Source organism: Pavona decussata, unplaced genomic scaffold, assembly GCF_977016875.1.
Source record: "Pavona decussata unplaced genomic scaffold, jaPavDecu1.1 SCAFFOLD_6, whole genome shotgun sequence".
Classification (NCBI taxonomy): Eukaryota; Metazoa; Cnidaria; class Anthozoa; order Scleractinia; family Agariciidae; genus Pavona; species Pavona decussata.
In genome coordinates, this window is record NW_028145430.1 from 7,286,843 (window position 1) to 7,309,085 (window position 22,243).

The 22,243-nt window shown below is 38.3% G+C and overlaps 2 protein-coding genes across 2 annotated transcripts; one reads left to right on the plus strand and one right to left on the minus strand.

Moving 5' to 3' along the window:
- Nucleotides 1–249: 249 nt before the first annotated feature.
- On the minus strand, nt 250–1,032 carry LOC146489543 (phosphomevalonate kinase-like). The gene has a single exon (XM_085109394.1). The coding sequence runs from the start codon at nt 1,025–1,027 to the stop codon at nt 386–388; it is 642 nt and encodes a 213-aa protein (XP_084965520.1). The 5' UTR covers nt 1,028–1,032; the 3' UTR covers nt 250–385.
- A 44-nt stretch (nt 1,033–1,076) lies between these two features.
- On the plus strand, nt 1,077–21,591 carry LOC146489544 (dipeptidyl peptidase 3-like). The gene is made up of 17 exons (XM_085109386.1): nt 1,077–1,396; nt 5,869–5,958; nt 6,731–6,868; nt 7,477–7,551; nt 7,975–8,065; nt 9,493–9,641; nt 10,756–10,886; nt 11,178–11,236; nt 13,059–13,253; nt 13,810–13,916; nt 15,562–15,654; nt 15,788–15,850; nt 17,155–17,279; nt 18,568–18,688; nt 19,233–19,412; nt 19,981–20,131; nt 20,775–21,591. The coding sequence occupies exons 1-17, from the start codon at nt 1,106–1,108 to the stop codon at nt 20,909–20,911; spliced, it is 2,196 nt and encodes a 731-aa protein (XP_084965512.1). The 5' UTR covers nt 1,077–1,105; the 3' UTR covers nt 20,912–21,591.
- The last annotated feature ends 652 nt before the right edge of the window (nt 21,592–22,243 follow it).

The window sequence follows — 22,243 nt, forward strand, 5'->3', positions numbered from 1 at the left end:
AATCAACTTTCATTATAACTATTAAGATGAGCCTAGAACAAGGAAATCAGCTTACTTTCTCTAGGTATCACAGGGAATTTGAAGGGCTTGTTTGTCTTGGCTGTGAGCAAATTCCAGTTTGTTTTTAAAAACTCCTAATGTTGTGGGTTGGCCCGGGGAGTGGGGATGGGCACTTGTAGAATGACTGACTGAGGTAATTAGCTGTCTTGGAGCTGTCTTGTTTGAATAACGTCATCACCAATTGCTTACCATAATCGTCTTGAGTTCACTATTTCTTTTTTTAAAGTCTATGGCAGATCATATGTTTTGCCATGGGTTCATTTTACGTTCCTTAAGATCTTTAATTCGCCAAAAGGACTACACTGTATTTTTTTTCTTCTTTGTCTTAGTTTGTGTCAGAAGCTACAAAGTAGTTTTGTAAACAGTTTACATGACTATTTAGTTGTTGTACATCACCATCATTTTGAATGACAACGTCAAATTCTTGCTGATCAAGCCCGCACTCAGACTCAGCATCATCCACACCTGGTGTGAACACCCAACCTCTTGATTTCCTTGTCTCATCCGAAGCATTTATTCGCACACTAATAACGTTGTCGTAGTTTTCTTTAAAAAACTGTACATCAGTTTTTCGTCTTGCATCAGATATTATCCACACTAGTTTGGGTAAGGATCGATTTTCTTTGCAAGATTCCGAAAGAGTCATTTGTACTGCTAATCTACAAAAGTATGATGGATCTGCGTTTCTTTTCTCTTCTCCCCATCGAATCATATCTTGACGATAGAATTCCTTGTAAGTTGACGAGTCCAACAAGCGGTGAAAATCGAGACCATTTTGTCTGGCGTATTCATATTTCAGAGGACCCGAAAGTCTGATAACATCACATCGGTCACAGCCAAAGCTTTCCTTAAGTTTTTTAGCGACAAAATCTTTGCCTGACTTGCGTTTTCCGCTCAGAAGGAATACAACTTTGGGACAAAGAAAATCTGTCTTACAATCCGCCATCTTGAAGATTACGGTGCACATGAAGTAAACACCCCTGAAACAAGAGTCCGCTGAGCAAGTGAGCTCGAACCAGTTCTCTTTCATTTGCGCTAATCAAACATGGCTTCCGAAAAGGATGATTTTTCTCAATACATTATTTCTCGAGACATTGATATAAACCTTTTAAATTGTGAAACGGCTTTTGCTGGACTAACAGATAAAGAAAAGCTCTACGCTCATTACTTGTGCCGAGCAGCGTGGGAGGGTTCTCTCATTTGCCTGCTTCAAACATCACCGGAGTCACCAGGAATTTTTTTGCTTCTGCAGAATTTATTCCACGCGGAAGCAGTTGAGGAGCTCAAAAAAAGAGCTTTAACTTCTGAAGATGGACCCTCCGAGGAAGAATTTCAGGTTAGTTATTAAATAGATCTAATTTTGACTCGTTACGGTGTAACTTGCGTCAAATAGCTACTGTAGGTTTTAGATGTAAAAGGGTCATAAGATAGCCCTCCTTTACATGTGTAGGGTTATCCCCAGGGCTATGTCTGCCAACAAAGCCGCGGAAACCTGAAGCCATCGCTTTGAAATTGACGCCGCTGAATCTTCACACCTCGTCTTGTACTCCTTGCTATATTTGAGAAGCAGTTCAATGGTTTCAGGTGTCCATGGCAATTTCATTGCCTTTTTTGACGAAGAAGTTGGTCGATTGGCCGCTTTTCTTTTACCTTTCGATTTACTGCGTGGCTGATCAAGTACGGTTCCGTCTCTCAAGCCTTTGTTTTGATCAAGAATTTTGCCTTTTAATTATGTCTGGGTCAATTCCAAAAGCGATCATCCCCCCCCCCGGGCAAACCCCCGGGCATTTGACTTTTTTAAAAATGCCTGATCAAATTCCCCTCTATATGGGCCGATTTCTAGGTCAAATGCCCCACTGGTTGGGGCTGAAAAGTCATCGTGTTGGTTTTTTTTTGTTTGTTTGTTTTGTATTCGCTAGCTCTGTTTATATAAAAATCAACGAAATTCATACATTAATAAATTAAAAAACAATTTATTATTAAAGATAATGCATAACATCACATATGAAACTCAACTAACAGAGAGTTCAACGATATATGTACCGATACTCGCTTTTCTTTTATATTTAATGTACATGAAGTTTGCTAATACGTGTGATAACAAGAACAATGATAAAAAACAATATGTTATGAAACCTAGACATGCCAGCAAGTCGAGCTTCGAACGCCGAGCAAAGGGAGAACGAAGCTTGAGGGAACTTGGACATACCACTGAAAATGAGAAGCGAAGAGCAATATGTAACCCCGCCATGCCAAAAACAATCTCAGATATATTTGTTTGAACGCTTCTCTATGGTAGTATTAAATGGCTTACTACATTAAAAACTGTTTGACGCAAAATATACGAGTAAATTCTGGCTGTGAATAAAGCATTCCGACAATTTATGCGACCGCTGACCAGCATTTTTTCGACGGGTCAAATGCCCGATGGGTCGGGTTTCTATTCGCGTCAAATGCCCCTCTATGTGGAGCCGAACAGGGGTCAAATGCCCGGGGGTTGCCCGGGGGGGGGATGATTGCGCTTGGAATTGACTGATACATTATTGGACAATCACATCATCAGGAGAATGTTTTATTCCACCCACCAAACTGTTAGCCTCGTTCCGGCTTGGATTCGCCGCGCTTGTCAGCATAGTTCTACTGAAATAATTCTCCAGGTTTGTAACCATGCGAAGCCATGTTTATAGTTGACAGGAATGTAACAGTAATCTGATCACCCTAAACTTGACCCTTCTAGGAGGGCAACCCTACCTTGAGCATTTACATGGCTTAAACAAACAAAAAGTTGACCCTCCTAGAAAGGTAACCCTAGCAAGCAGATAGGGTTACCCTCCTCCTAGGGTAACCCTAACTCGCATGTAAACGAAACCGGAAAAAACGATAGAGGAGGGTAACCCTAGGAGGGTTACCCTCCCTCCATGTAAACAGCCCCTATCAGTACATTAGATTTTTATGTACGCTGTAGATCTTCCTTGTGGGTTTCCAAATCGCAAGGCGTACTGGCACACGATCGTGGTTTGCTTTGGTGTAAAGCGGGTAATATGGAGGTATACGTTGTGCCTTGCGTGAAGAAAAATTACATGTACCCTGGCTTTTAAGAATCAAACTTGCGCCATTCAAATGAACTGTTGTTGTCCAAAAGTATCCAAGGATTTTTCCCCAAGGGTAAGATTTAGGGTGTACAAACAGGGAAGTGGGGAGTCTGCAGGGTCAAGGTTGGTGTGGTGGCCTGCATAACATTTCCCTAGTATAGGTGCTTCAGTGGCCGCTTGGCGTAGATCTTCAAACTCTTAACGTATCTTCGGCGTGGGATGCAACAAGGCTGTTTCTTTGAAATACAGAATGTACATGTAGTGTATTTGTAGCTTGCTCAGCAGGAGCTTGAGTAATAATTATTATTATAGTGCAAAATATTGAGGAGCTCTGTGAGGGGAAAGGGAGGAGGAAACTGCTGGATGACCCCTCCCAAACAAGGATTTGCTTTAAAAGGGAGAACTCATCTTACACTTTTCACATAATCATCGCTTTAATGTCTCATTACTGATCGTGGACAAAGTGGGAAATAAACCATTCACACCATGATTCACAATTTTGTGCACTCTGTTCAAAACTCGGTTGTTGTGATTTGGTATGCTGGAGGTCTGGTGGAGGTGGTTGGGAGGAGGGGGTAGTCCCTGTGTAATGAACTATATGTGGAGGCTCTGCCTGAAAGGCTGGGGTACCTTTTACAGGCTATAGGTATATAAAAGCTTAGGGATTTTATGAGCTTAAGGATAGAAAAGGGTAGAAAAACTGTCATTTAGGTATTTAAAAAGGCCTTTCCAAATAATTATCTTGAACAGACCGGCTGAAAGGAGATGCAATTTTTCTACTTAAGATACGTGTATGTGTGTCACAGGGAACCATTTTCTATGGTATTTTCTCTCACAGGCTAAGCAGACCCCTTCTCTCTCCCCTCATGCAAACCTCTCTTGCATACCTTAACGAAACTGTATCCTACAATACTGTTCAGTTTCAGCCGTTAAATGTCCGTCTTTGGACGTAGGCCTTCCCCATTGACCTCCACTGGGCCACGTTTTGTGCGACATGGTGCCAGTGCGTTAGGAAACTATCTAAGTCATCCCTCCATCTTGTCCTTGGTCTTCCTTGGTTCCTTGTATGTCCCCGAACGTGATGCGTAATAAGCTATAATTGCTCAAATGCTTGCTCCATCGGAAAATATTTTCATTTGAACAAACTGCTCAAAATACTCTTCACTTGCAGCACACTATAAACCTGAGCTGCCAATAGTAAACCATCTCCAAGTACTTGTAGAGCTGGTTTACTTTAGTTTCACAAAATTAATGAATGTTGTGCCACTAGCTCTAAGGACAGGAAATTAATGATGGATAGCCCTAGTAAGGAAATTTGGGACTGCACGAGACAAAGAAAACATAATTACTTTCTGTGATCTTGGCGGGAATCGAACCTATGACTTCTGGATTTTCTTGCCCATACATGTAGCTTTCCCAACTGAGCTACACATAACTACAGTATAAGGAGGGAGCAAGTCGGGTGTAATAATGGTTGTAATTTTGACAAATATGAATGTGAAGGGTACATGTACACTGTAGATATGAATGTTGTGTTGTTAACACTAAGGACACAAATGGTGGATCAGAGAATTAACTTTGTAGTGTATGTTAAAGTGCTAAGCGAACCTATGAAATGTTTACTGAGCATTAGCTCTAGTAAGGAAAATGGGAGACTGCATGAGACAAAGAGAAGAATCTTTGCTTCAGCAGCACCAAGGTTAAAGATTTTTATCAACATTCATTTTTACCCATCAAATTCATATTTGCCGTAATTACCATCATTATCACATGTGCAGCCATAATGTACAGTACAGTTTAGCTTAGTTGGTAGAGCCACAGACAATCAAATCCAGATGTTGTGTGTTTGATTCTTGCTGAGGTCAAAGATTGTGTTATTTGTCTTGTGCAGTCTCCCATTTCCTTACAAGTGCTATTGCTCAGTGGGAATACTACAGAGTTAATTCTTTGGATCCATCATTACTATAATTTTACATCGTTATGTTCTTGAATTTATGTATAAATTTTTTCATAGAAATTGAGTCCTTTGTCAAATCATGGTTAAAAAATGATATTATTTTGTAGCAAAATTGTTAACTCTAGGGAAGCATTATTTAAATGTGTCTGTGGCTGCTTAAGAGAGCTGGTCATTTATGAAAAGGGTTTGTATTCCACCAGGGCCATGATTGAGTCACTGTTGCCTTGAGCTTCTCCTCCGTAGCTAACTTGAGTCTATTGTTCTAACAGTAGGAAATTTCACCTATATAAATATTAATGTCCCATCAAACATACAGTACACAGTTGCAGCAGGTGTTACGGGTTTAATATACGCTGTAAGTAAGTATGAACTTTATCTAATGTGGTGCAGCTATGTTGCGGTGTATGGTGCAGTGTATTGCACTAGTGAAGTTTATAGCCCTTTAAACAAAAGCATGCCTCAAGCAGATTCAATGCCCAAAGCAACTGCACGTCCTCACAGTGCTGGAATGTGACACACCTCAGCCGTGCAAACCCCATATGAGACTCCAAACACGCATGACCACCCAAACGCCACAGACTGGCATTGGCCTGAGTCTAGCTGCAAAATAAAAGCCCTGCTCTGCTGCAAGAATTTAGTGGGAAGATAACAATTATTGTTGTTGTTACATTGAAAGTAGTTGTTAAATAATTAAGAGAGGTATTTCTCAGTTTTTGACTGTATTTTATTCTTATTGTTTTCTCTCTCATCTTATCTTAGAACTTTTTGATTTATGCTGCTGCATTCTATGGTAACCTTGGCAACTACAAATCCTTTGGCGACACCAAGTTTATCCCTGATTTACCAAAGGTAGCGTCTGCTTGCCAGTAAATAAGTTATGAATGCACCATATTCACAAATGGTGAAAAAGTGAACAAAAATCGAACTGGTAGTACAGTAGGCATTTGAAATGAGGTGCTAAAAAAGATAAACAAGAAAAAAAACTTCCAGTCAGTAGAAGCTCACAAAAATAATTTAAGTAAAGAGTTCTTAATAATTTTTATTAAATAAATAGCATTAGTTTTTCAGACTTCTACTTTCATTCCGAATGAGTTCAAGTTCTAAATGTCTATTGGTTTGTGGCTTGTGGCAATCACAAATAAATGCAAAGTATATTCTCACAGGAACAAATCAGTTAGATTTTTTGTTATCTAAATTAGGATCGAAACCTTCAAGCATAATAGCAATAGAAAATCTGATCAGAAGCAATGTTGCAATGATCTTCATTCTAACAGATGCAATGCAGGTTTGTTTGGTGTATTTTTATGGAAAGGGAAAGCAAAACAGGTCTTGATAAGGCAAGAAAATGTGTCTACAGAAGGGCGCATTTTCAGCAAGGGTTATGTGATGGCTACGTCGCAGAAGTTCCCAGCACAATAGTGACCAACACAGAGAAGCAAATTCCAAAAATGTTGAAAATTGTTTGATCCATTAAGGAAGAATGAATATTAATAACTAATATTCTAACTTAGCACAATAGTAATAAAATATCTTAGATTCCATCTCTCCCACAAGTATTTTACAATTCATAAATTATAATACCATCTAATTTTGTATACATATATATTTATTACTCCTGCAGAAAAAATTACAGAGCATCATATTCTCAAGTAAAGCTTATGAAACTGACTCCAAGAGAATGGAACAGTTATGGACTGCCTGTGGAGATACAATGTATTCTCTCAGTCCCACTACTAAGCAACTTGGTCTTGGACAGCAAGTAACAATAAAATATTTTTATTGTACTTTGTATAATTATTGAAGATTTTTAGTCAAAAAGAAGGCACCATCCTTAATGTGCAGTTCCAGAAAAACTCCATACCCACCCCATGGAAGGTCATCAGAAATCCTTAGGGGGAGGGGGATCTTAAAAGTCAAAATTCTAGAAGCAAAGTATGAAGCTAAACTGGAATTTCGTGGAGGGACAGGGGTGCAAAACCAAAAAACCTTTCGTGAGAGGAGTATGGATATTTTCTGGAACTGCACAATACAGAAAGGTGTTTTTATGACTTAACATTACATGTATTTGTAAATTAATGGTTTTGATTATCTTTAACCAACAACAAAAACATGACAATAAAAGAAGGTAGCATATTCACTGATGTATACAATGTATGTTGGATTAGTTTAAATTTGTTTTTGGTTTGATATTTTTAAAATGAGTTCTAATTTAATTTATTTCTCAAATTCGTTAAAGCTGTGATCTAGAACAAAGGAAACCACAAAATATATTATTCTTTTCTTTATTACTGAGCATATTAATATTTGATCAATTTTGATATTGTTTATGGAAAGGTTTTTATGACTTTTGTTTTTCTACATTTTTAGGGTCTTTCAACATACTATTCTAGTAACTGTACCAAGGCTGATGCTGAATTTGCTCAAGAATTCATGAAAGAAAAGGTAGCTTAATGCACAGGCTGATTGCATTGTATATGCACATGACTACCTACTGTGGATTCAGATGTTAATAATTATTGGGTCTGCTGAATTTTGCTTGTTGTGTTTTTTTTTTGCATTTATTTATCCTTCCTTTATTCTTTAATCTGTTATTTGCTGTGTGCAGTTTTACACGCATCTTAAGGGTAAGCCAGTTGTATCACTTGAGACCAGTCTTAGCAGTGCGAGTTATTTTTGACAATCTGCTGGTGCAGCAGCAAAAAATTTTGAAATGCGCACTTTACAAATGTGTAAATTAATTAATTAAAATAAGTGTGCTCCAATGGCTGGCTCCAAATTTGAGTGAGGTTTTCTTGTATATTCTAAGCTGCTGAATGTTACATTAATTCAAAAATTGCCTGTTTATGGCCCAATTTTTGTCATCAGATGATAGAGACTTACAACACTAGACTTTTTAAGGAAGAAAAGGATGGTAGTGTGTCGTACATTCTTCGCTTGGCTTCTGTTGCAGTGAGTGGTGAGTATAGTCTCAAATCAAAGTTTGTTATGTTCAGCGACAGCTTATTCCTTGTAAATAAAGTAAACTGAATTTTTTAAGTGAATGTTGGTTTTATCTTGACAGAGTTGATAAAGGTAATGTGGCCCCTGTAAAGAGATTTGTGTGCACTGGAATCTCTTTACAGTGGTCGAATTACCTTTATTTATCAACTCTGTTGATAAACCAAACATTCGTTTGTACTCCCCAAAAGCACCACAGTTTCTTTAGAAAGTCGGCGACCCTCGTATCTAACTTGAAAATTCTAAGTACTTTTTAATAGTTATTGATAAGGTAATAATTTGATCTAAAATGTCCAAAAAATAATATTTAGAAATCTTTTTCATAATAGCACTGAAAATCCTGGGGAAAGGATGCATGAATGAATATTTGTTGGACTGAGAAAATGAAATACAGCAAACAACGGAGCATTAGGTTTAACATTCAACTTTAAAAATAAAAAGTGTTTTGCTCTAGGTGTTAGACAGTCATTTGTGAGCAGATATAATGTTTTCAAATTCAAGACCAAGGAATGGAATCATGATAATTATGGAAATGTGCATCTTTCTTTCAGGATCGCCAGCCTGTATACTAAAATAGAACTAATTTGGAGCAATTTGGAGCTCTTTTGAATAATTTTAACATTTTTCGGCTCAGTAATATAAATGTGCTCCTCCAAATTTATGGCTCAATGCCGTCTTTACATGTAAATGGCTGTTAACTTAAATTCTATCTTTATGGGAAGCCCTACAGTACAGGCCGCAGGAACAGCAGCACCTACATGTAGGCATGCATGTACAAATGCATGCAATGAGGCGGATTTGCGCACGAGATAGGTGTGCGCGACGCCCGCGTACAAATTTGCACTAACTATTATATGTACCATGAATTACACGCAGTCTGCGTGTAATTTGTCCAGAGAGAAATCGCCTTGTCCATTACACGTGGCTTGCGTGTGTTCTCCACTAAGCAATGTACCAGAATATGACAAAAGTTCAGGAATGTAAACATTAGAAAGGAAAGGAAGAATCCCAGAGTCGGTATTTCAACCTTTGAGAAAATCAGTACCGTACAAATAACAAAAATATGTATTTTTATAGTGGAAAAGTTCTTAGCTACCCAAAGCTAGTTTGCAGGCTTTCCACTCGGAAATAACGGGAAACAAATAATAATCAAATTAAACATCACAGGTTGAAAATCTGAACTGACAGGAGGCAAACCAGCTGGCTATATACAAGCGTAGCCAGGGACGGGGCTTGAATCCGGGGCCTCCAGATTTCAAGTCTAGCGCCCCTTAACCGCTGGACCATGCCTCCTCCTCCGTACATGTATTTTTAACTAGTTATTTGCGTCTATGCTGTGGACAGAACTTATTTTTGCTGACTAAATGTTTATGGTGTTGTTTACAGCTGAGCCGTGCCCTGGAGCCAGTGGAGAGGAGGATAAAGTGGCAGCTATTTTAGGTTCACGTGAATTCAAAGGTTGCACCTTTAGGATTGAAAGGGGAGACTACTCTGGAATAATGAGCAAAGTTGTAGAAAATCTGGAAAAAGCAAAGGTTTGTATAACAGAATACATGGAATTTTAATTTCGAAAGGAACGCTCCTAAAATCTGGAAACGTAATACCCATGGCGGAGGTGACCTGAGAACTACTATGTCTGCCCGCGCGAGCGGCCGCGTAAAATTTCCCGCCAAAAATTTCCCAAAAGAACGCGTATTCTGTCTTTTCCGAGTAAACCGCATTCCTTCCACTCTGTTCATTCTGCTTTCGGGAGCAGAATGAACAGAATGGTATTCCTTTCATTCCGAAAACGGAATAGCTCCCAAAAGAACACAAATACCGTCTATTCCGAATATTCCTATTCCGGAATAGTCCCAAAAGAACGCGCCCTAAGAATCAATGTATTTAGAGTCATCACAATATTTCATTAAGAGACTTTTTTTTTAACTGTTCGATAATGGTCTTTACAGGAGAAAATTAGTTCTTCTTTCATTATACCTAAGTATTGTCTTACTTTCTGTAGACTAACAAATTACTGCCATTACTGAATAAAATACTTTTGAAAGAAAGAAGGGAGACCTTTCTACTACTTTTCCTGGCATCTTTTGCAGTAACATTCACAAAAATATATTGAATGATTACTCAGAGAAAACCCCATCAGACTTTAAGTGTAAGTAAAACAGGCAACGGATCAAGGCAAAATTGAACATCAAAATTAATTATGGGACAGGTAACGGTGCACTAATGACCAAACAGAAAGATTAGATGATAAATAATTGTTTAGAAGCCAACAAAATTATAACAAGAATTTGTACTTTTACCTGAATATTAACACTGTTCAGATTACTTTCTCTTCCTGCAAGTATGCAAATCCATTGCAAGGTGATGATAAATGAAATACATATGTAGTGTATGGGAAGCACAATGCATTATACACCGATTCAAACAGTGCTTACCAGTCGCTCATCAATGAAGCATTAAGCTGAGTTTTCTTGCAAACAATGGAAATGTTCGTGTGATGATTTGCAACAAAATAAATTATGTTTCCAGTCATCGAAAGCCGGCATGTACAGTAACTTTTGCAGTGTACATTAAAGTTTGGTCTGAGATGCCGCGGGTGTCATATAAGAGATTCAACTGCGTTCAACTATCTGTGCGATTTGGTTTCAGGAATTTGCTTCTAATGACAATGAGATGTCCATGCTAAAGAACTACGTACACAGTTTTAACACAGGTTCTGTTGATGCACACAAGGATGGCTCGAGATATTGGATCAGAGATAAGGGACCCATTGTGGAAACGTAAGGAGTGGAAAGGTTGTTATAATATATTAAGAAAAATACAATTTAGAATCTGCGACTTTCTCTTGGAAACCAATTGTAGCAGCTCAAAGCAAGATGAATTCTGAGTGATCCAAAGAGACTTGCATCTTTAAACATTTTCTGGAAATCGTTACGGACGCCACAAAAGAGGATCTTGGTTTCAGAAAAACAAAACAAAACAAGCAAAAGCGTTAAAGTGAGCCTTTTAGTATGAAATAAACCGTTTCCTTTGTCATATTATTAACAACTCTTGCGATGTATTTTTTGTAGTTACATAGGATTTATTGAGACGTACAGAGATCCCTTTGGCGTGCGAGCAGAGTATGAAGGTAATGCTTTTTGCTTCTTTTGGCGTCTGTTTGTATACCGTAATTTCACTGATCCTACTGGTATCATAATTTGATTAGTACATTTTCGACTTCTCAGGTGAAACTGGATAGCTGTGATTTGACGTCTATACTGCTTTAACGTCAAGGCATTGATCAGGGGCACCGACATGTGCTCCTTTTGCTGTTTTAATTCTTTCAAAAACAGTGGAGCATGACATTGATGTCTGTGGTCATGATTAGGTTCTACTCCGGCTTGTAACAGACTTGATAAGTCAAATTTTGTCGTTTCAATGACAATCGGTATTGCTGTGTTTATTGACGTGCAATAAAAAATGGATAAATAAAAAAAAAAACAAACGAACGAACGAACGAACGAAAGAAAGAAAAAGAAAGAAAGAAAGAAAGAAAGAAAGAAAGAAAGAAAGAAAGAAAGAAAGAAAGAAAGAAAGAAAGAAAGAAAGAAAGAAAGAAAGAAAGAAAGAAAGAAAGAAAGAAAGAAAGAAAGAAAGAAAGAAAGAAAGAAAGAAAGAAAGAAAGAAAGAAAGAAAGAAAGAAAGAACGAACGAATGAAAGAAAAAAGGAAAGAAAGAAAGAACGAAAGAAAGAACGAGCGAGCGAACGAACGAACGCACGAACGCACGCACGCACGCACGCACGAACGAACGAATTTATTAGTTAGTACTGTTGTAGGAATTGGGACATTAGAAATCAGTGAAATCAGGAGCCATAATCAGGCTGATTATGGCTCCTGGTGAAATAAATTTGCAAACTGAGCATAACATTGGTTAAAAATCCCAAGAATTCAAGGAGTCGTTGCCGACAATTTCAAATGTGCACCTTGGAAATTTCCCACATTATTAGTATATACCCAGAGTGTGCAGTTGTGGGGCATTTGAGGCTAATATCTCTCGCAATATTTCAAAATCTGTCCAAACATGATGACCTGTAGGTGAGTAATGGTTGGACAATTTTGAAGTATTACTTGAGGTATTAATTCTAAATGCCCCTTGAAACCATGGAATTACGCCGTAAAGTGTACGCTACTCAGTAAATAATTGTCTACTTCTCGTTCATGTTCTGGAAGATTTGAAGTTTAGTTCTCTAACAACAGCAACAACAATAATAGTACGATTAACTTGAGTCCCTTTTGAGACAAATTGCTATGTAAATTGAGCCTGTATTTCAACCTGCGCACCAGTAGCCATGTGCACGCTTTGGGGGGCCCATTTGCCACCACAGACTTACACGGCGACTAAGCATAGTGGCCCCGCTGCACTATAGTGCAGGGTAGCCATAACAACACTTTATTTAGCGTCGCAGACAAGATCGTGTACTTAACCATCCACAAGTAGCAAAGGCTAGGTATTAAGGCAATGCTTTGAAAAATTAATTGAGTTCAAATAATAATGAATGAAAATAGTAAATTAAGGATGGTGCCTGCTATGCTAATACCGAAGTATTTTTGCGCGGTTTATGACTATGCGGGAAAAGCAGATCTTAGCAAGGGTTGTTGAAATCCAAAAAAGAAATTGGGGGTAACCACGCGTTTTTTAGGAATAAATAAGAAACAATTATTCTAAAGAGCAATAAAATATAAAGCAATGTATTTTTTTTTCAAATTGAAGCTTTATTATATCTTGGCACTTGCTAAGTTCTGTTTTCTCCGCATAGTTTTAAACCGCGCAAAAATATCCCTGTATTAGCAGGCATCACCCATAGGAGACCCGAGTATCTCTAGATACGCAGAACGAATGCGTAGTGCGGTAACAAAGGCAGGCACCGTCCTTAAATCTTAGTAGCATTATCTTTTTCCTTACTGCAGGATTTGTTTCTGTTGTCAACAAGGAAATGAGCGCAAAGTTTACGTCACTAGTGTCCAGTGCTGAAGAGCTGCTGCCGGCCCTCCCCTGGCCTCCTGAGTATGAAAAAGACAAGTTTTTACGACCAGACTTCACCTCACTTGATGTTCTGGGGTTTGGCAGCAGCGGAATCCCAGCTGGAATCAACATTCCGAACTGTAAGTTTGTATTGAGGACACTCTTGGTAAATTGGTGCGCTTTAGTATGGATGCAGATTCGGATAGTAATTATTATGGCGAATCATTTGACCAATCACAACAAACGGAAACTACGCAATGAACCAATCAGAAGCCAAGGCAAATACATGTAACCGGCGTCAAGGGCGGGAAAAATGCTTGCGGACAAAGCGCGATTGGTTTTGGTTCTCATTGGCTGAGAAAGTGGCGCGAGCTTTGCTGCTAACCAATCATAGAGGGTAGTTAAGTAAAACCCAAAGCAAACGCGAAATTTTCGACCTGCGTACACTCGATTGAAAACTGACCGCGCCATAAGATGTAATTATTCAGTCAAACTATGATGTGATGTAATGTAAACGTGGTTTGACTGTTCGTTTGATGTTATTTTATTTTAGTTTCAACCATTGTTTTGCAGAATAAAATCCACACCCCTTCAAAACGGTTCATGTAAGCTTTTATGTCGTACCTTCTTCAACTGGGAATCTACCGTGTTCTTGGTGAATGTGTTTGTTTGTTTAGATGCATTTGTTTGTTACAGATGACGATATTCGTCAGGAAGAAGGCTTCAAGAATGTTTCTCTTGGAAATGTGCTGGCTGCTCACTCTGTTGACAAGAAAGTTACATTCCTGAGCGATGAAGACCAGGTAAGAAAAGTTCACATTTAGCAGACACCAATGGTATGGCGGTAAAGAGATACTTTAGAGCCTATAGTCGCCGTAATGTTGGGCGAGTTGAAGTATTTGCGGCGTTATAAGCGTCTCCGTCGGTCGTATAGCTGAAGTCAAGCTTTTTAAATTAACTTTGCAGGCCACGTGGCGTTCCCGTGTTGCATGTAGTCCTTCATGTAAGTCGTAACAAGTCTAAATAAAACAACGAAGCAAACAGAACAAAAAGGAACCATAATTCAAAAATATATTAAAATAAAATACAAAAAGATGAAGAAAGTGTCAAAATAAATGTACAAATGGGAAAATTAAACTTATTTTAATTTGCTGTTAACCTTGTTTTTTCCATGCGTCACAGGCAGCCCAAACTCACGAAATGGCCGTTGCGAAAACTATTTTTAAAAGGGTTTGTATGGAAACTGTAGTATGTTGAAAAAATCGCCGTATCTGATCAGTAAAATATGCTGTTGTGATATTTTGTGCCCTGTTGCCAGTGTCGAGTACCACAGGTGATTTTTTGTTATCAAGAATAACGACAAATAACTTCTCTCTTTTTTGGTTGTGACCGATACATGATTCATTGGCAATGAAATATAGGTCGAAGTATCTAGACGAACCCAGTTACGTTGGCTTCTGTATGTTGTTTCTTTAATTTCTTTTCTTTTTTAAGCATTCAGGGCCCAGTTTTTCAAAGCCGATTAAGCTAATCCTGGGTTAACGCGAACTTTGATTCTAGTTTAATAGCTGATCAGTAAAAGATTCTTCCAAAAGATTTTAGTCCCTTAAATCTGATTAAGACTCCTCTTACCAGTAACTTAAAAAATAATGTCAAAAGCTAGTAGCTTTTGACATTATTTTTAACGAGCGGCATAAAAACCTCGGTTAACTTTTAATCGGGGATTAGCGTTAATCGGCTTTTGAACAACTGGGCCCTGCCAAGTTTTTGGCAGATTCTAAACTTTTTTTGTACTGATCTAGAGCCTTGCCAATCCTTTCTTCTTAGCTTCCCCGTTTTGTGTCTGTTACATCCTTTGCTCATGTCCTCAGACATATTGACATCATTGTAAAGGCAAAAGCTCTCCAGATAAGCTATTCGTAAAGCTTTTGGAGCAATTGCTGTAAAGAAAGAGCGGTTTCCAACTGAGTGTCGTAAAACCAAAACCAAAACCAAAGTAATTAGTCTGGCCAATCAAAACAGACGTAAACAACACAACGAGCCAATCAGAATTGGAAGCAAATACATGTAATTGGCGCCAAGCGCGGAAAAACGTGTGCGGCGAAAACACGATTGGTTTTGGTTTGGATTCCCATTGGTTGAGAAAGTGGCGCAAGTTTTGTTTACCAATCACAGACACTCCATTGAAAACCGCTCTATTGTTTAAACAATAACACTCAAAAAATAACTCTGCAATACTCGAGACAGACAACAGAACACAATAATAATTATCGCGAAAGTAAGTTTGTGTTGCTGACCTTCATCTTGATCAACTAAGATATGGCGTTTTTTTTTACTTGAAACCCCTGCTTATGACGCGGTTGGAATTTGGCGCTGCCTTTGCGGGAATCGAGCATAAATGTCGTGAAGGATTTCGACGTATGTGAATATTTTGCTTTCCATTTTCAGGAGTTATTTACGAAGCTCAAAGCTCCAGCCTTTGAAGTCCAAGTTGGTCTTCATGAACTATTAGGCCACGGAAGTGGAAAACTTTTTGTAAAGGTGACGAAATATTTCTGCATATTTGGTACATTTACGCTTATCCGAGGGCTTGGTGTTATGGTCGTGTTTTTCTCTACTGAAAGCTTCTTTTAATGGACCCTGTTTGCATTTTGTTTTATTTTGTTTTCTCCAGCGACACGATGGCTCTTTCAACTTTGATGCTGAGTCTGTGAAACACACGGAAACTGGGGAAAAAGTAAGAAGACGAGCTTCAATGTATCTTATTCGCTTCGTTGTTTTGTTTTCCCATAACAGATCATGTGACGGTACTCTAGGGAGAAGTCTCTTTTAGAGTTGGTCATTTTCACGCTGGAATGCATTCTTTGCCTCCAAAAAGACAAAGGATCGATTCTCCCGAGAAAGTAATGTGATTTGTAATGGGCAAATGAGGTCTATGGAGTGTTTTCATTCACGTGACTACTGGCCATATTGGTTTACTGAAACAAAAGAAAGTATTTGCATAAAAATAGCGTTCAATTCCCAGAGGTTTAGTTTGAGACACCACCATGCCCGCCATTTCTTTGTTTTGGGACACCAACATGGCCGCCGTGACGTCATGTGAAAACACTTTATTCCCTCTCTCTTATAATTATGCTATGGCCCGTTAAAGCACATGGTAATTTGTTTGAATACATTGTCAATTCCATAAATAAGAAAACTGTGTTATTTTTCCGTAATTCAAAAGTGTGTTCTGGTGTCGCGTTATGTATTGAAGTACAATAGTCATTTCTAAGTTTGTGTTTATTTCAACGGGGAGGGGAGAGGGGTAGGGGGACGGGGAGGGGATGAGGGCGACAAAAACTTGTTATTCATGTGCTATACAATCTTCGATACTGCCAGTATAACGGCCTATCCGTAACATAGTTGACAAGGGTGAAGCCCGAATTATGCATGGAACTCGAAACCGAATAATCCATTTGTTTTTGGTATAATAGTCCGAATTGAAAAATATTAGTTATTTCATTTTTATTTTTAGATTAAGTTGCGGGTTCAAATTTTTGTGGGTTGTTCTCTGATTACCGACTCGGGAATAGCTTAACCAACTTAAGGACAGTGCCTACCAATAAAGAAGTATTTTTGTGTTTTTTTTTTATGACTATGTGGGGAAAGCAGATCTCAGCAAGGGCTTTTGAAATCCAAAAAGAAAATCGGGGGTAACCATGCATTTTTTAGAGATAATGAAACAACAATTATTCTAAAAGAATATATAAAATACAAAGCAATGTGTGGTGTTGTTTTTTTTTTTTTTTTCCAAATCGAAGCCTTATTATCTCTGAAAAATGCATAGTTACGCCTAATTTTCTTTTTGGATACCAAGAGCACTTGCTAAGTTCTGCTTTCTCCGCGTAGTTTTAAACCGTGCAAACAAATATCCCTGTATTAGTAGGTACCAGAGAATCTCGACATGTGCAGCACGTATGCGCAGTAACAAAAGTAGGCACCGTCCTTAAAGCATACACCCTCTGAAGCTTTTACTGATGATGTTTCTGTTGTTCCCAGATCACCAGCTGGTACACGGACGGAGAGACCTGGTACACACGGTTTGCTGATCTGAGCTCGTCGTATGAGGAATGCCGTGCTGAGTGTGTGGGGATCTACCTGTGTACAAGCAAACAGGTCCTCAGGTCAGGCGCTTTGTCTCTTAAAACGTGCAATTAACGACCAACTTGAAAAGTCATCGAGTGAGCAGCACTGAAAACTTAGAACCAGCTCGTACAGCGTCTTAGAGATTTTTAACACGAGAAAATACTACGCGATAATTTTTATTTAAATGGCCGCACTTCGAGATCTCCTCCTCTTACGTAGCGTAATAAATAGTAAGGGAAAAATGAATTCGTTAATTAATAGTATTCATTTGCATGGTGCAGGTCACATTTTAGAACTCGAAAAGTTGTGCCCCATAAAAATAAGTAAGAAATTGTTACATAACACGCTTTCGAGTGTTTAATATGGCTTCTCAAATGATCAATAATTCTTGGAGAAATTCAAGGCTAAAGTTGGCAAAATTTGATGGTAATTAGGAACACCTATCCAAACCACGGTCACTGTAGTGATTTTCTTCGTTTTCTCGGGATGAATTATTAATGTATTTGAGAATGTAGGATAAACATGGTCACGTGGTCATTTTTGGCGTTTGCCATAAATATTATTCTAAATCTCTCTATTAAAGATCAAATCGTATGCATAAGTGAGTATTAGAAATTCTTCGTTTGTGTTTTGAAGGATGAATGATTGTCAAAGGAATGATTGTCAAAGTTTTATTCTCAAACTTTTTAATAATTTATCAAGAGAAAACAAAGAAAATCACTACCGTGACCGTGGTTTGGATATGTGATCCTAATTACCATAAAATTTTGCCAACTTTAACCTTGAATTTCTCTAAGAATTATTGATCATTTGAGAAGCCATATCAAACTCTCGAAAGTGTGTTTCATCAGATATCCAAACACCTCGAAGTCGTTTAAAAAAACGCGGCTGCGCCTCGTTTTTTCAACCTATTTCTCAGTGTTTGGATATCTGATGAAACACTCTTCCTCGTGTTTGATACATTACTTCAAGATAGATAACACTGTCCCTTTAATGGATGGAACAGGGTTGATTGTATTGCCGCCACGTTGGTGCCAAAACAAAAGAAAATTTGCTCACATAGATTGCATAAAAATAAAAGTTAACTCCCAGAGGAGAAAAATCTTATTGTTCCTAACCACCAACATGGCTGCCATGATGTCACGTGCAATCAACCTATATGGTTTTACGAGAGATGTCCTCTCTCGTTTCTCACTTACGGAAAAGTGAATTGCGAGGCCAAAAAATACAGAAATTATTGGAACAGTATGAATTTGTGCGGAGTATGTCGTACTTTTAAGGATCGCATTAAGGTTTTTCTCGAGTTAACATTATTTCTTGCTGCAGAATATTTGGCCATGAAGGATCAGATGCTGATAACATTGTATACATCAACTGGCTTAATATGGTGCGAGCAGGTCTCCTGGGATTGGAATTTTTTACGCCGGAAAATAACAAATGGAGACAGGTACGGTTGAAATTCAACGACCAGCAAATAAAAAAATATATATAAATAAATAATAATAAATAAATAAATTAATTAATTAATTAAATTAATTCAAAGGACAGTCTTATCATATTTTCAGTTTTATTGTACTTTATTCAAACCTGGATTTTCAAACGTAATGCGTTATTAACTGCCGTCTAAAGTACAGAAAATAGAGTATACAATCCAGTTGGGAAATTTCAAGCTATTATCGGATTCATCTTCAACAGACGAGTTTTTTCTCTGTTTTTTTTTTTTTAACAAACTATCTCCGTTAAACTAGTTTTCTTCTCTTAATGTAATTGCCTTTTATTGACAAAAAGTTGTACAATGCAGTGCCTAGTGATAGATAACTTCGTGATTATTTTTAATTTTTTTTATTGAGATGTAATTACCTAATTTACAATACATCACATTACAAAGTTTTATGTGCACACACACAAAACACACATACAAAACTGGTCTTATCCGTTTGGTGATAATTATTGGCAGATAGCTTCATGATGTTAACACATGTTCCTTCCAGGCCCATATGCAGGCACGCTATGTCATTCTGCGCGTGCTCCTTGAAGCTGGTGAAGGACTGGTACAGCTGACCAGTGTTACGGGCTCAGACGGTAAACCGGATGTATTAATAAAGGTTGATCGAGATAAGATCGTGTCTGTTGGTCGACCAGCGATTGGAAACTTCCTTAGAAAGTTACAGGTTAGTGTTAATTTGGTCAACAATACGTTTGACGACCGAAAACGCGTCAGCTCGTTAGAAGACGTACTTATGTAGACATCGACAAACGCATGAGTTTCCACGTGCCTGTCACATAAAGCTTTGCATTGCACTGAGGAAAACGAGAGTGTTACTTTGCGTTTCCCTAAAGCAGATTAATCAACAAGTACTGAAATCAAATTCTCAGCAAAGATTTAGAAAGTTGGTATTTCTAAAGTCGCCAGTTTTGCATGAAAGAAAGAAGGAAAAGCAACACTCGCATTATCATAGAAGTGGAATTGTGCCTTAGGTTTGTCAGGGATTGTGGTGGTCGATTAGATTTTTATTCTTACAGTCATTACGGCTCTTTCTGTTAGTACATCTGTCCACCAACCATAAGTGTAATTTTTTAGGATTAACATTAATGCAATATAGTGCTGCTTTAGTTACAATGGTTATTGAACTCGCTTTTCAACTCTTCATTGACGTTCTTTTTGTGTTTGCATGTAAAACTAACGGCCCAGCTTATCATTGAATTGACTTCAGTTAAACTGTTGTTGTTTTGCAACAGGTTTACAAGTCAACAGCAGATTACAATTCCGGGAAAGCTATGTACAATGGATACTCAGCGGTTGATGATGAATTTTTAGCTCTCCGTAAGACAGTTCTTGCACGGAAGACACCTAGAAGAATGTTCGTTCAAGCTCACACCAGTTTAGCAGGTAAATTAAAGATCCCGACCACTTACAAGAACAACCGAACGAGGAAAGAGGGGGGGGGGGGGGGGGGGAATAGTTTTCGTTTGAATAAACACACTTGAGATTTCATTCACAAACTCAAAAGATGGAACTTTGACCTTGTACAGCATAATACGTAGTACCACACGGAATACTGCTCAATTGTTCTCATTTTAATGGATACAATCTTGAATGCCAGAGTAAGAGATAAGATGCAAGTCTTTTGATTCAAGATTTGAGTGTCGCACAGGATTTATTGAAGATGGCTTATGAGAACAGTGGCACGAGCAAGATGGTTTTGCTTGTGGTCGGGGTGGGGGTGGAATGTTAAGAGAGGGGCTTATTTTAGGTGTTTCTTTTCGCTCGGCTAACGTGTCCTCTGTTTTGCCTGTGTGATGTTTTGCCAGCTGAGGTATGAAGCTATTTTTTTGCTGGAGCAGTCTAATTTGATGTGAGGCACTGGAACTGATATGCGTCGGATATTATGGTGAATTGTTCTTGCTAATCTGTTATGTTGCGGCGGTTTCAATTAATACCGGCGCTACAGCACTTAAGATTCACAGAATATAATACCGACAATGCTTTTTGCTTCCTTTGTAAACCCAGTTTTGTTTTACGTTTCCTGCAGACGACAACACTGTTAAACTGACAGAATTTGAGGCCAGTCCCACGGGGATGATCAATTCCTTCACCACTCGTTTCCCTGGAAACAGCAGCGTTTTGGAAGATCTTTGGAAAGCAGAGATGCCTTATCACAAGCTATGATGGCCAAATGACTGTAGTCAATTAATTAGGCATTTTTTTTTTCTTGGCTAGATTCCAAACTCTTGACTTGTGGTCACCCTCGTGAGGAACACAGTTCTAGTAATTTGCAAAGACTTGCTGCCTCGCTAGTGTTCCCTGCATGGAAATCAAAAATCTATTCACTCACTTTAGACCACAACTGAAACTCTGATCATGCGAGAAGGCTTTCTTTCGTCAAAACCTTTCAGTCTCTTATGAGAAACATCACTTTCTGTCAAATTTAGTCGTATACTTTCTTTTCAATCGAATATCCAGAGCAATCTTAAGTACTTGCGCCCTCAAACTCTTTTTTTCCGAAAGCTGGGCACAACGTCTGATTGGACAGCTGATTTCAAGAGAGCATGAAGACAAATAATGCGAAACTATTATTTGTCACATTGATGCGTGTCGCGCTATAAAAGTCAAAATAGGGTTTGAATTTCTCGTCGCTCATCTGAAAGGTGGTCACGAGCGTAAGAAGTCTGGTGTACCAGCAAAAATTGCTCATGTAACCACGACTTAAATTTTTTAAGCCTCAGCTAGCTGAAAAGAAAAATCGCTTTGTCTTAGGTTCATTGGTACTTCTCATCGTCTTTAAATCCTTGTGCCAGATGGATTGTAATCCACTAAAAAACTTCATTAAAGAATTATACTAGCTTTTACTGATGGCTGAAATTGTTGATCATTTTATTCAATTTGACATTGGATGTTAACTCTGATCTAAAATTTACGTGAGTTTGGAAAAAACTGATCGTCAAGCGGCCTGGAATTTACGCCTAATAAGGAGTGGTCGTAAGCTAAAGTAACTGTAACTCCAACTGTTTGCCTTTTTATTCCGCGAAATCGTGGTATTTTTTCTTATTGTTCTTGGTATTGCTTTGCTGATAAAAGACAATCATGTGGCGAAATCTGCATTGGTATTTTCAAAGCGCAAGTTCACCGGGGTCCGAAGAATACAAATTTGGGCTACAACTGCAATACATTGTGATAACTGGATTTTATTTGAAAGTCTCCGCATGTCGTAACTAAGAGTTGATAGCAACTAACTGAATTCACCAACTGGTGCAATCCACTCTAACGCCAGGCGTACGTGCAACCTAAATTGCGACTAAAGGCTCTTTTAAACAGATTCAACATTCACTTCAACATGCGTTCAACACTTTGTTGAACCAAATGTCGAGGGCGTTTGAACAGGTCGTTCAACATTGTTGAAAGCATAATATATGTTGAAGCTTGTTGAAAGCGTGTTGAATCTCGAAATTGTTGAATGGTACCAACATTTGCCAACATCCGTTCAACTTTTGTTGAACGAAA